This window comes from Chrysemys picta, chromosome 1, assembly GCF_011386835.1.
Source record: "Chrysemys picta bellii isolate R12L10 chromosome 1, ASM1138683v2, whole genome shotgun sequence".
In the NCBI taxonomy this organism is placed as follows: domain Eukaryota; kingdom Metazoa; phylum Chordata; order Testudines; family Emydidae; genus Chrysemys; species Chrysemys picta.
In genome coordinates, this window is record NC_088791.1 from 237,088,757 (window position 1) to 237,104,143 (window position 15,387).

At 41.4% G+C, this 15,387-nt stretch overlaps 1 protein-coding gene across 37 annotated transcripts in view; it reads right to left on the reverse strand.

The window, feature by feature from the left end:
- REV1 (REV1 DNA directed polymerase) overlaps positions 1 to 15,387 on the reverse strand; it is a 100,137-nt gene that overhangs the window by 16,121 nt on the left and 68,629 nt on the right. For all 37 annotated transcript variants that reach the window (XM_065580853.1, XM_065580843.1, XM_065580842.1 and 34 more), the window contains 4 exons: positions 14,496 to 14,598; positions 13,180 to 13,345; positions 12,352 to 12,554; positions 10,801 to 11,034 (listed from right to left, as the gene is read on the reverse strand). In XM_065580853.1, the coding sequence (XP_065436925.1) occupies positions 10,801 to 11,034; positions 12,352 to 12,554; positions 13,180 to 13,345; positions 14,496 to 14,598 (706 nt within the window). The remainder of the gene's footprint in view (positions 1 to 10,800; positions 11,035 to 12,351; positions 12,555 to 13,179; positions 13,346 to 14,495; positions 14,599 to 15,387) is intronic.

Consider the following 15,387-nt stretch of genomic DNA (forward strand, 5'->3'; position numbering starts at 1 on the left):
TTATACTGTAGTGTATTCTAGATTTTTTGGAACATTCGGATGAAGTTTCGTGAGCCAGTAGAAATACTATATGTGCTATTCTCTAATTTTGAATTGCTCAATGTTTTAAACGTTTCAAATATTTACCTTCTTAAGTTATCAGTGGAAAAAAGTGAGTGAACTATTTATGCTCAGGGTGAAACATATACTATCCTCCATTATAAAAAAATTCTTGTAAACTTTTTGAAATGCTCTGAAAGCTAAAATGGGTGAGTGCAGAAAGTTAATTTGGCAGGGAGACGGACTTTACGAAGAATTGGCTTTGAGTTTTTCAGTGAAGACTGTTAGATTTTGGCAAAATTATGAGGCTTTCAAAAACAAGCTGTACATGAGGATTATGTGTTATTTGTAGGCTTAGAGGATTAGATTTTTATTGGTAAATGTAGGTAAACCAGTGATTTCTCTGTACACACATCAACTGATGAAAATATACTTCCAGAGATAACAAATGTACAGATAGGAAAAGTAAGGAAATGGTGCTTGAGAACTTATCAAAGTTTGATTTAAGCATATTAAGTGTGCATATTTTGACATGTGATGCTCACAATTTATTTTTTAACAATTATAAAGCTTTAACTTTTTGAATCTCAATGTCTACGGTCATTAACTAATTATTGTCTGACCTCTCTCCATAATTTCCCACAATTGTGAAAGTTTAAAAATGCTGAAAATGCAAAATTTTGTGCAACCATGAACATTTAAAAATCGAAAAAATGCTTACAAATAAACCTTGATATAATTATCCATCAGATTATAAAAAATAAAAAGAGAATTCTGCCAAGCCTAGTAGTTGTTTTTTTAACAATTGCATTTTTTTTTCAACTGAGATCTACAAATATTTGTATGGAAGACAGGCTGCACAGTTCATACATACCAACTTACCTCTCTAATGAATACTCACTTCATATAAATTGTGCATCTGCTTACAAAGGTAAATCTTGATGCACTTGGCATAGATTTTTTCAGTTTTGAAAACTCTTCATGCCCAGCACAAAGTTTTCAACACATAAGACGTGCAGTAAATAAGGTAAGTCTTGGATGGAGTCCTGGCCTTACTGAATGCACACCTTGTATTTGATAGCACATTACAGTGGAATCCAGCCGAGTATTTCCAGAACTTGGAATTACTTTTAAAAACATAGGCATTTCTATTAAAAATATATATTTTTTAAAAAGTTAAAGCTGAATGGTTAAGCACCCAAGAATCAGGAAATTTGCACATGCAGCATGAACTCAGTCCCTTTGCGTACATGCATTGCAACAGTCTAATTATACCCTCTCGTAACTATTTCTCAAATTAAATCATACACCGGATATTTTATTTTGTTTTTACCTGTGCGTGTGCACACCCACCCCCCATTGCTTAAAAGGTGCATTTTGTAAGTTGCACTAAGAGATAGTGATCCAAACTAAAGGTTGAAAGTACAAAATTAAATAATTTCCTAACTCTTAAGTAATTATCTGTGCAACCATAATGTCAGATTTTAAAAAACTGAAAAAGTGAGCCTTGTATACTTTACATAAATAAAGGTTTCAGAGTAGCAGCCGTGTTAGTCTGTATCCGCAAAAAGAAGAACAGGAGGACTTGTGGCACCTTAGAGACTAACAAATTTATTAGAGCATAAGCTTTCGTGGACTACAGCCCATGCATCCGAAGAAGTGGGCTGTAGTCCACGAAAGCTTATGCTCTAATAAATTTGTTAGTCTCTAAGGTGCCACAAGTCCTCCTGTTCTTCTTTTTACATAAATAGTTCTCAAACATTATGATGGTATTTATGCCTATAATAAATTATTAACGAGGTGATTACAATACACAGAGCTTTCAGGCAAAACAAATCTATTGTGAAATTAAGAACTCATAAGTGACCTTTCCTTATTAACTCATCATACAAAACATCAGTTTTTTATGTGCTGTTTACATTCTCAAAGTGATTTACAATTTGAAATCAGAGTAGGAGGTGCAAATTTGCTAATGGTCAAAAGCGGTTACTAACCTTTGTATAACTGTTGTTCTTTGAGATGTGCTGCTCACATCCATTCCACGTTAGGTGTTTATGCTTCATGTGCACAGTTGCTTGAGATTTTTTCCTCAGTGGTATCCACTGGGCTAGCTATAGTGCTTTCTGGTGCCATGCGCTCATGCGCCGGTATAAGGGGCCCAGCCAGCTCTGCATCCTCTCAGTTCCTTCTTGCCAGCTAACTCTGACAGAGGGGCAGGAGGGTGGGTCACGGAATGGACATGAGCAAGACATCTTGAAGAACAGTTATGGAAAGGTTAGTAATAGTTTTTTCTTCTTTGAGTGCTTGCTCATGTCCATTCCACGTAAGGTGACTCCCAAGCAGAGGAGGTGGGCTCGGAGTTCATAGACATACCAATTGCAACACTGCTTTACCAAACTTGGCATCATCTCTAGCCTGCTGGGCGATGGCCTAATGGGAGAAGGTATGTACCGATGACCATGTCGCTGCTTTGCAGTTGTCTTGGATTGGGTCCTGGGCCAGAAACACTGCTGATGAAGCCTGAGCTCTCGTTGAATGGGCAGTCAAGATGGCAGAAAGCAGGACACCCACCTGCTCACAGCACATACAAAAATAGGACGTGATCCAGGATGAAATTCTCTGGACCAAAACCAGTAGGCCTTTCATCCTGGCTGCTACTGCCACAAAGAGCTGTGTGGATTTATGGAACAGCTTGATCCTCTGAAGGCAGAAAGCCAGGGCGTGTCTAATATCTAGCGTATGGAAACGCGCTCCTCCGAATTTTTGTGTGGTTTAGGGAAGATAACCTGATTACTATGAAACTGCAAGACCAGCTTTGGGAGGAATGCTGGATGGGGGCAGAGTTGAACCTTGTCCGTAAAGAACATCATATACAGGGGTTCTGATGTAAGGGCCCTCATTTCTAAGACCCTCCTGGCCGAGATAATCACTACAAGGAAGGCAATATTCCAGGAGAGAGACAACAGAAGGAATGATACCAGTGGCTCAAAGGGAGGGCCCGTGATTCTTGACAAGATGAGGTGTAGGTCCCACAAGGGAACGGGATGGCGACTCTGAGGGTGAAGTCCCTCTAGTTCATTGGAAAAGAGCGACCTACTGGCCATCAGAGGGCGGAAGGCTGAGATTGCTGCTAGATGCACCTTGATCGATGAAATGGCTAGGCCCTGTTGTTTCAGATGGAGCAGGTACTCCCGCACTGACTGGAGAGATGATTGAGAAGCCTCTTTGGGATGACCACACTGAGAAACGCTTCCACTTGGCCATGTAAGTCGTTCTAGCAGATGGTTTCCTACTACAAGACCAGAACAAGTCCGCCAGAACAGGCCAGCTTCACTGGATTCAACCATGGTGCTTCCACGTAATCGGTGGAGCAGACAGCCATGATTTTACGAGATCAGGTCCGGGAGGAGAAAGAGTGGCAACGGGGCCGCTACTGAGAGATCCACTAGTGTGCTGAACCAGTGTTGATGCAGCTAAGCAAGAGCTATAAGAATGCTTGCTTTAGTTTCAGTAGGACCTCATGTACAAGAGGAATAGGTGGAAAACATGTAGAGCAGGTGCTTTGTCCATGGGAGTAGTCAGACATCTATGAGTGAGCCTGGGCTGCGACCGCGTAGTGAGCAAAACTGCTGACATTTCTTGTTCTTCTTGGTTGCAAACAGGTCTACAAAGGGAAACCCCCACCTCTGGAAGATGGATCTTGCTACATCAGGATTAAGGAACCACTCATGGTGAGAAGAGAAAGATCCGCTGAGGTGATCTGTCAGAGAGTTCCGGGCTCCAGTAATCATAGAATCATAAAAGCTTAGGGTTGGAAGAGACCTCAGGAGGTCATCTAGTCCAACCCCCTGCTCAAAGCAGGACCAACACCAACTAAATCATCCCAGCCAGGGCTTTGTCAAGCCGGGCCTTAAAAACCTCTAAGGATGGAGATTCCACCACCTCCCTAGGTAACCTGTTCCAGTGCTTCACCACCCTCCTAGTGAAAAAGTTTTTCCTAATATCCAACCTAGACCTCCCGCACTGCAACTTGCGACCATTGCTCCTTGTTCTGTCATCTGTCACCACTGAAAACAGCCAAACTCCATCCTCTTTGGAACCCCCCCTTCAGGTAATTGAAGGCTATCATCAAATCTCCCCTCACTCCTTTCTTCTGCAGACTACATAAGCCCTGTTCCCTCTGTGATGGGGTCTTCCTGGGGTGCAACCTGGGACTGTGGGACCACTTGCCCCCTTAACTCTCTCCAGCCTGGGCTGTCTCTCACCATGACTTGCTAGTGATCAGCAGCAAACCCCTCCAGGTGCTGTTATCACTCAGCACAAACGCATGTGGAGCCCCACACCCAGGAATGCTGCAGGAATGCTCCCAGAGCCACTCAAGAATCAGATAGAGAAAGGCACCAGTGCCAAATCCCCGCCCCGCCCTCCAGCTCCCAGCACTGTACCTCAGGAATATACCGTCTTGTACTGCTCAAGATGGGCAGTGCAGATTTATTAATTGGTTCACCACTTCATCAATGGAAAGTGGATATATACCAGCCTTTGCAAAACCTGAGCAGATTGGCCACACAGTTCATACAAACTCACTGGTAAAGATAAACAGTAAAACAAATGTATTGACTATAAAAGATTGATTTTAAGTGATGACTATAAAAGATTGATTTTAAGTCTTTTCAAGTGATAGGCAAAAAGTCAGTTAGTTACCACAATAAAATAAAATATAAGCACGTAGTCTAAACTCTCAACCCTATCAGATGGGCAACATCTAGATGAAGCAGTTTCTCACCTTAGTGGATATTGCAGTCCTTAATATACAGGTTTGTTCCTTAAACCTAGGCCAATCTCCTCTATTGGAGTCTTGTCTTCTTTTCAGTGTCCTAGTTGCTTGCAGTGTAGTTGGGGGCAGGAGAAAAGGCCAAGCATGTAGTCACTGTGTCTGTTTTATAACCTCAGTCCCATGTGCTTGGGGAGCACAAGTCCAGACATGTCTGGGGGCATTGCTGAGTCTCCAGGCAAGGTAGAGCAATTCCCCTGGTTTGGCCTCATGCAAGTAAGTCATTGCATTGTAGCTCCCTTGCTGGACAATGGTTGTTGATGTGTTGATTGATACCACACCAGGTGTTGGTTACTTTCTTTGCTGTAGCCTCTGGGGAGCAAATATCTGGTTGATTCCCCAACTTACAGCATGTTTTAGTGATGACCATACAACACAATTCTCATAACTTCATATGCATTAATGATATACATATATGGATAGAGAAATGACTTTCAGCAGATCATAAGCTTTCCTCTGATACATTACAAGGCATGCTTCATATATAAAAATCAGGACATTCCCCCAAGATATAGAATGTCACACCCTCAGCCTCTCCTCCTAAGTAATATGTGCCCCAGCCCCCTAATCATTTTCGTTGCCCTCTGCTGGACTCTCTCCAATTTGTCCACATCCTTTCTGTAGTGGGGAGCCCCAAACTGGACACAATACTCCAGATGTGGCCTCACCAATGCCAAATAGAGGGGAATAATCACTTCCCTCCATCTGCTGGCAATGCTCCTGCTAATGCAGCCCAATATGCGGTTAGCTTTCTTGGCAATAAGGGCACACTGTTGACTCATATCCAGCTTCTTGCCCACCGTAATCCCCAGATCCTTTTCTGCAGAACTGCTGCATAGCCAGTTGGTCCCCAGTCTGTAGCGGTGCATGGGATTCTTCCGTCCTAAGTTCAGGACTCTGCACTTGTCCTTGTTGAACCTCATCAGATTTCTTTTGGCCCAATCCTCCAATGTGTCTAGGTCTCTCTGGACCCTATCCCTACCCTCCAGCGTATCTACCTCCCCCCCCAGCGTAGTGTCATCCGTGAACTTGCTGAGGGTGCAATCATTAATGAAGATGTTGAACAAAACTGGCCCCAGGACCGACCCCTGGGGCACTCTGCTTGATATCGGCTGCCAACTAGACATCAAGCTGTTCATCACTACCCGTTGAGCCCGACGATCTAGCCAGCTTTCTATCCACTTTATAGTCCATTCATCCAATCCATACTACTTTAACTTGCTGGCAAGAATACTGTGGGAGACCGTATCAAAAGCTTTGCTAAAAAAGTCGAAGTATAGAAGCTTCGTGGTGGATAGAGTGCTTTGCACAGATGTCTCACAAACGAATGGCCTCTTGACAGAGGGTGGACAAGCATGCTTCTCCCTGCCTGCTGATGTAAAACATGGCTGCCATCTGCCATGTTGTCCATGAGTACTCGCACTACTTTGCCTGCGATATGGGGTAGAAACACCTGGCATGCTAGGTGGACTGCTCTGAGCTCTCAGATGTTTGTATGCAAGGACAGCTTCTCCTGGGACCACTTATCTTGAATACTGAGATGCTCGGGTGAGCCCCCCAACCTAGACTAGATACGTCAGAGATTAGGGATACTGATGGCTGGGGAGTGACAAAGGGAATGCCTGCCCTCACTGATCGGGATCCCTCCACCAGTCGAGGGAGGTGAGGACCAGGGCAGGAACTGTAAGCACCAAGTCCAAGTGGTGACAGCTCGGTGAGAACACTGAGGCCAGCCAAGCTCGAATGGGTCTGAGGCGCAGTCTTGCGTGCTGTACCATGTAGGTGCACACTGCCATGTGACCTAAAAGTTTGAGGCAGAACCTGGCTGTCGTCATGCAATGGGCCTTGATCTTTGATATCAGAGCCGACATTCTCTCGAAGCTCACCTCTGGGAGGAATGCCCTGGCCCGGGTAGAATCAAGCACCGCCAGGATAAACTCTCTCCTCTGGATAGGAATGAGAGTTGACTTGCTCTTTTATCAATAGGCCCAGGGCTCGGAAAGTAGCTTGGACCAGACTGATGCTGGCTTTCACATGGGCCTCCGACCAGCTTTTGATCAGCCAGTTGTCGAGGTAAGGGTAGACTCTGCCTTCACATCATGCAGCTCTAACTCCTGAGTACTGGTACTGGGCTCAGTACTGGAATCCGGGTGGCACAACGGAGTGGCCCTTCTCTTTCACACAACTGTGTATGAACGGCTGGAAGGCACTCCCAGTACCAGGGGAAAACCCCATGGATTCCTGCATGAGCCACTGCCCACCAAACCGGGATCTGACGAAACGTAGGTTGGGTACTGGTACTGGCGCCTTGATTGGGTGCCCACTTCACCTCCAACATCAAGGACGAGTCAGTTTGGAGAAATTGTAGCTGGCTGGAACCCCTTGCCTCTGTCAGCCAGTGCCGAGGGTCCAGGGAACGGTGCTGGAGCAATGAACTCTTTGCCGACATCAGAAGGGTCGGTTTCCCTCTGGTCGGTACCCAGTGGACCCAGTGCCGGATAGGTGCTCAAGACAACATGCTCCGTTCTGCTCGATGACCTCACTGGTGCCAGAACTTGCTCTGCCAGAGTCGGCAGTACCAGGAGAGCCATTTGGTCCCTGGTCACTTCAAATGCCTCCAGGGTGGACAGCACTGAAATCCTGCTGGTGCCATGATGACCCTCTGGTGTCGGCGGATGGTCCAGTACCAGACTCAGTGGCGTCTGCGAGCAGGGCGGAGTCAACGGTGCCACAAGCAGAGTTGGGGTAAAGGAGTGGCCATACCCAGGTTGCACTCCCTGTGTTTGTCTTTCCTCAATTCTGGGGAACGTCCCCTCTTGGATTGTTGTTTCTTGTGTTCCTTCCTCGGCACTGGTGAAGGGGAACGGAGCTGGGAGACCAGTGCCACTGGAGGAGCACTCTGCACTAATGTCTGACCAGCTTGGTTCTGATACTCGTCTGAGCCTGGCTTCCATCAGGATGGAACTTCGCCTAACCTTCCTGTCCTTTTTCATATGAGGCTTGAACTGGCAGCAGATCTGGCAATGCTCTCGAACGTGATCCTCCCTAGACACTTCAGACAGCTGGAGTGCAGGTCGCCCACCAGCATGGGCTTGCCGCAGAAGGCACAAGATTTGAAGCTCGGAGACCAGGGCATGCCTGCCCCCGCGGGCGGAGGATGCCCTTCTAAGCTAAATGTGGAGGGTTTAACTATATACACTACTACTGAAAGAAATAACTGAAGGTAATTAAACTTGTGAAAGAAAGGATGGAATAACAGAATCACTGACTAAATGCCTCGCTAAGGCAAGAGAAGTTGTTCCAGCGACTGTCACGGGTGGTCAGAAGGAACAGAGCGTGCAGGGCCAGCTGGGCCCCATATACTGGCACATGAGCACATGGCACCGGAGGGCGATAGAGCTAGCCCACCAGATACCACTGAGGGAAAAATCTCCGGCAACTGCGCATGTGGCAGGTGCACACCTAACATGGAATGGACATGAGCAAGCACTCGAAAAACTAACTTCAACACAGCAAACACATGCCATTCAGTTTTAAATATCTGTAAATACCTGTATTCTTTACCACTTAAATGCTCTGCTTTAAGCTTCAAATCTTGTCAACTTTTATATCTTTTTCTATATTCCAAATGATTACTACAGAGGCTAATTGAAATGAATTAAACCTATATGGATTCTTACAATACAAACCTTAGAATTAACTAGTGAAACTTACCACAAATTTCTCAATGAACAAATCAGTCACCTTATTAACCAGGTACCCACTCATATAAAAGCAATTCAGACAAAAATGATGTAGAGTTGAAAAAAATTAACCTAATTAAGCAATCAGAAACTGCAGGATGTAAATTGTGTAATAATTTACATCTGCTGAGTTGTTATAGCTAAAATCCTCCACAGCTGCTGCAGAATGACAGTAATATTTCAATGTATGGATTTTACTACTGTACTAATTCATTAATAGTTTCAAATATAAATAACGTTTTTCTTTTACACACATGGACAAATTGGAAAGCGTCCAGAAGAGAGCAATAAAAATGAAAAATGGTTTAGAAAATTTGATTTATCAGGAAAGGTTAAAAAAATTGGGCATGTTTAGTCCTGAGAAAAGATGACTGAGGAGGGACCTGATAACTGTCTTCCAATGTGTTAAGGGCTGTTAAAAAGAGGACGATGATCAATTATTCTCCAGGTCCACTGAAGGTAGGACAAGAAGTAATGCACTTAATCTGCAGCAAGAGAGATTTAAGTTAGATATTAGGAAAAACTTTCTAATGATAAGGGTATTTAAACTCTGGAATAGGCTTCCAAGGGAGGTTGTGGAGTTCCTGTTATTGGAAGCTTTTAAAAACAAGTTGGACAAACACGGTCAAGGATGGTCTAGGTTTACTTATTTGTGCAATGGCAAAGGGGGCTGGATTGGATGGCTTCTTGGGGTCCCTTCCATCCCTACATTTCGTCTATGATATATTCTCCCATAATGATGTAGTTATGACATGAAGACCATATATTGGTCTTAGGCAAAGACCATATATTGTTTTAAATTAAGCTACCACTTCAATAGTAACAGCTTTAAGAACTGTTGAACTCACGTTACTTTTAGTTTTGAGAGCTTAGGCTTGGATCTACAAAGGGACTTTGCCACAATGCCTAACTTTTAGATGCATAGAAAAATCACTGGAATCCACAAAGCCTGAGTTAGGCACCTAAGAACAGGATGCACAAAAGCCAGGACGCTAGGTGGGGCCACCTAAGCTAGCCAATGGGAAATGGTGATGGGAGAAGTATGTCCTAAGCCCTGTCCCTCTCACAGATTTCAGCACCTAAATCCAGGCTGCAGGGAGGCACCTACCTCTGTTTGAAATCCACAACTGGAAACCCATCTCCCCTTTCTTGGAGTTAGACAGTTTAGGTGGCTACACTGTTTTTGCAATTTCACACAAAACAGCTGGGGGGACAGACATCTATTAAAACCTTTAACCCAGTGGTTAGGGTACTCAGCCAGTGCATGGGAGATCCCAGTTCAATTTCCCTCTCTGCCTAATAGGATGTATAGTGTCCTGAAACAGTGAATGGAGAATTAGCTTCCTGTTGCTGCTAATGAATTTTAAATTAAGTCTATAACAAGATCTTTCAACATCCACCGCCAACATATGTGATCCCCTGGGACTGAAGAAAGGATGAACAGCCTTGGATGAATAGCATCTATCTACCACTTCAAGCTATCATGCTATAAACCACTTTTGCACTCCCCTAATCCTGGTCCTGATGTGCACCAGTCCAATAGCCTTCATGGATTTAAAATAGTCCTTAGGCTGGTCTAAGTTGCAACAGCAGCCAACAGCCTCAAGCAACTAATATGGCATCTGGGAATTGCTGGGACCCATGGAAGCTCCTGTCATGCCTCCTTTTCCCCCTGACAAACACACACTAAACTGGCAGGCATATGTGTGGCATGGGAGCTACTACACTAGCTTTATGCCATCAAAAGATCCATCTATAATGGGTTGATCCTCCAGTGGCTAGTTAAGCTGATTTTAGGACTGCCTTGCACTGGTAGTGCAATGTAACACAGCTGCAGTGCAAAGGAAAAAAAACTGTTCATACATCTCATTTTATTGCAAAATGAAGGGTAATTGCAGAGCCTTTTCATCATCAACAACAAAAAATAACTTTTCAAGACATGGATGTAGAAATACTGGCAACTATAAATCTTTAACATGTATTATACTTTTTCTGAGTCCAGGATAAAAATTCTAAAGGTGCAGAGACCAATACTTAGTGGCCAATGGGTGGGTTCTGAACGACTCACAAATTCTAATAATTTTGCCTGGACAAATGAAGTTGTTAACTATTTATTACTACAGATTCAAATCTCGTATTTGTTGACACCATGTTAAAGCCCACTTATTTTAGAGTATACTCTACCTGCGAGAATGCTGGCAGGGCTATTACATTAATTCCTGCATCACTGTTTGGTTCTTGGAGGTCTGGTATTTGTAAGAGAACTGCTCCAACTGGCTGTGGCAGAAACTCACTGTTACACCCATTTATGGGCTCTTTTTTGCTATCACCATAAGTCTCTCCCAGTTGATTGGCGTACATTTGCTCTACTTGTTCTCTGAGATCAGATGGCAATGCTTCCAAGACAGATTGATCTAACTGCAAATAAAATAAAATAAAAAGGTCATTAGATTTTCTGAGAACCAAGTACATAAAAACAGTTAAAAAGTCATAGTATTTATTTTATAAACTGAAATTAGAAGAAATTAAAACACAACAACTGACATCCTAATTTGTATACACAAGCTGACTTGGGAATCTCACCATACTGAATGTTGTAGCAGCTGTATTACGTAAAAGGCAAAATTAAGTTAGTATATATAAATGTTTAGTATTGTATTTTTACAAATAATATAAATCCTATATAAACTTCCCTTCCCATTCATCTAATCTTCATTATAACCCTAAATAACTAATTGAATAAAATATTGGCAACATGTATATTGATTTGAACATAAGTCTACTATCTGGTCTAAAGCAGTTGATTGATCATTCTGCAATACAGCAATTGAGTGATCATTCAGTTTATGCTCCAACTTACTTTGGTGTTACTAATCTGGTGTATTTACAGCAAGATCAGACTTCTCACTGCCATACAGTAACTCCTCACTTTAAGTCGTCCCGGTTAACGTTATTTCCTTGTTACGTTGCTGATCAATTAGGGAACATGCTCATTTAAAGTTGTGCAATGCTCCGCTCTTACGTTGTTTGGCTGCCTGCTTTCCCCACAGATATATATATTAAACAAAATTAACATGGCAAAAGCTGAACTATGTCATTTGAACCTTTTGAATTAGTTGTGTTACTAATTAATTAGTAAGGTAAAGTAGTGCAGAGCAGAATTCTTATTTAACTCTAGTCAGGTATTAGGATGAGCAGGTGTGAATATCAGAACTATAACAAAAGGATACTAACAGTGCTTAAGAGCTCTACCTTCATGAAAAACATAAATGGTACTTTGTAAAAGTCCCCTTTAGTAGTTCATTAGTAATTAGCCTATATGGAAAATAGTCCTTATTAATAACATAATAATTAAAGCTCAGCACATACTATAGAATTTAAAAAAATACATATTTAAATTCCTAACAGTACTGACATTTTTAATATATACTAGCATTGACACAAAAAAGTTTCGTAACTCTGAGTTAAGTTTTCAGAACTTCATGATTTTTAAAACCAAGGTTTGTATTTCTTTAAAGAGCTTTAGAGTTGCTGGGTGTAGTGTAATCTATTCAATACCCTGATCTCGGAGTATCTTCTCCTTTTGAGTCCCAGTTCCATTCCCTGACACCGTAAAAAGGAAGAAAAATGACAGTTTTTCCTGTTGGGTATTTACCACAAAAAAATAGGAACTGCATTCCTGTACAGTAATTACGAACAAATATGTAGCAGAAGTTCCATACCCCTCACATTTACCTGGGAAGGTGAAGGAACCTCAATACTTAAATTAAGTCTTGATTTTACGCTGATAGGAGTGTGTAAACCATTCCATTTGACTGCGGACTCAGCCTTGCTGGTAATGGGATTGAGACCAGATGTCATATGGGTAGTGAGAGATGGCAGAAAAGTGCATGTTCTTGATGCAGATGATATTTCGAGATCCATAGCAGCCACAAATACTATAAATGTAGAAAACAGTATACAGAAAAATTATCTTAACAGTTCAAAAACAACTTACTTTTCACATGATATGAAATTTTAGTTACCCTATACTTCTACTGAAAAACATTTGGTAGTTTGTGCAATAATGGGAATGGTTAGTGAAAACTTTTTTCCACTTTAAATATCTACCTTAATTATCCATCTAGCTTTTCAAGATTTTGTAAAAGTTCCGATTCTAAACTAATCCATACAGCCCTCTTTTTTAGGTGGGATGTAACAGCAAAACATACATGCAAAGTCTTATTGCTTACATAACTGGAAATGAATTTCTGTGAAAATTGTTCAGACGCAAAATCAAATTAAAATGAGTTGTTTCTTAAAGGAAGCCAATACTATCACAAACCCAAAATACAACTGACCATGGCAGTTTAAAGCATGCAGTGTTGTTGTAGCCGTGTCAGTCCAGGACATTAGAGAGACAAGATGAGTGAGGTAATATCTTTTATTTGACCAACTTCTGTTGGTGAGAGCGACAAATTTTCCAGTTTATACAGAGCTCTTCTTCAGGTCTGGGAAATGTACTCGGAGCGTCACAAGTAAATACAAGCTGGAACAGATTGTTTAGCATAAGTAGTCACTGACCTTCTTTATGTTCTTCTTCTGAAGATTTCTTAGTTTTCTGAACATGGAGAAGATCGATAACTGAATGTGATCCCCTAGGTAAATGTCCAGATGGTACTGATGAGCGAGAGGAAACAGCTGAAGTGGTTTTATTGATGGGAACTAATTGATGCACCTGAATTCCAACCTCAAAACAAAAACACATTTTGTATCCTTATTTCTAATCACAAAGTCAAGAACAGTAGCAAATAAGGACAACTTAAGCAGACAAATTTAATGGAGTTTTTTTTTTTTATATATAAACTCCCCCAACCCTCCTAACCAAACCCATCCACTTACTACTAGTGGAAAAATATTTTACAGGTACTAAAAAACAAAATCAGCCCCCAAAGTCAACAGCTAAGAAATTAAAAAAGTGCCACCTTTCTTCATTTCTCTGGGGTAAAGTAAAGAAAAAGTGTGTGTCAACAGGATGATATGAACAATTTATATAACTTATATTGGTTTTAAAAATTATACAAACTCCCCAAACTCAAACAAATATATATGTTGCAACCAGGAGTAGAAATTTGTACTAACTCAGAGAAGTACCCATGACAGCTGAAAGATGTACCAAGTGAGGGATACTATTTTTTTCTTCCAATTCACTGATCTAATCTATACTACACTTACCACTTCAGTATGTGAATATCAGACAAACAGTGAAGGTCCATGCCAAATGCACAAGGGCACGGTTTCCCCCAAAGTGCAATAGTAACAAACATACTTTCATTTTCTACCAGATACATTTCCTGCCCGGAAAAGCTTCCCTCACCTTTAATTTAGTCCAAAATAATATTCAAAACAAAATTGCAGAAGTATTCTTAAAAATTATTTTGCCCAATTCAATGGTGCACCTGGGTACCATTTGCAGGCTTACCTCCAACTTTCTTAAAATCTTGGACAGGAAATCCTGAGGTAGTATACGACAGGCCACACAGAGCATGAAATAGGCGGTGGGTGGGGGTCTGCTAGGACTTTTTTTATGTTTACATAGCTGGGATATTATTCACTGCCAATTAGTTTTTACTGTAATTGTGATATTAAACTGTGAAACTGTGAAAACTCTCTCTATAAAAATGGCATGTTTGAGCTTCCACATTTCTATTCTAAAAAGATTACTAAATTAAGTGTACTCTGTTTACAAATAGGCAAGTTGTACTTTATTATATGTGAAATTATTACCCTGTTAATGTCAATCCAAGTCTGTGCAGCCTAAGAAAGTTGCATAAAATATATCAATGTAGAGCGGGAAATGTAAAAAACAGAAACTTGAACTCTAAATTTTATTAACTCACCCCTCGCATATCTGATATGTTCAATTTCATTGTGTGAAACATGTTTAGTGTTTCCTTCCCAATTACTTTTGCACTATCTGTTGCATGGTCAAGAGTTACAGTTCTGCAAAGAATAAAATACAGTTAAAGAAAAGATGCATTACAAAATCGTAAAGAGACTTTACACTATTAATTCCAGACATCATCTCAAAGAAAGATATACTACTTGATACCACAGAGGAAAGTAATTTCTCAGTCTACAAAACTGGAATAATATTTTTTAGGAAAACTAGGACAAATACACTATGGAAACATTGATTAAAATCAATACTTACGAGAGATGATTACCAGTCTAAGACAATTTAAAAAAATTCTGGATTAAGTTAATAGGGAGGAAGGGAGAAACATTCTTGTCCTCAATAATTAACTAACATTAATGATCTGATAGGTGAAACATCGGCGTTTTACTGAGACCATCCTAATATGTATATAGCAGTCAGAGCTGCAGAAGAGTCTATAGCTACACTATTTCAGTCGCAGTCTTCTTTCCTTCAAACTCCGAAGGATGTACTGGTAGCATGAAGCTCCTTCTTTCCCACTCCTGCCTCATCTAACACCTACTATCTTCTCCCAATATTGTCTCGTTGCTCTCTTGTACGTCTCCATTGCTTGGCCTGTACCTAGCTGTTGTCTTGTCTTATACTTAGATTGTAAGTTCTTTGGTGCGGTGACTATATTTTTGTTTTCTATTTGTACAGCACCTAATACAATTGGATGCTAGTCCAAGACTAAAGCTCGTGCTATAATAATACATATAATAAACAATATGCCTCACAACTTTCTAACCTCTGAGGTATGTTCTCTTCACCTTTTCTCCCCTTTTCTGTAAGTGCAGCTGTCATTTATTGTTCTT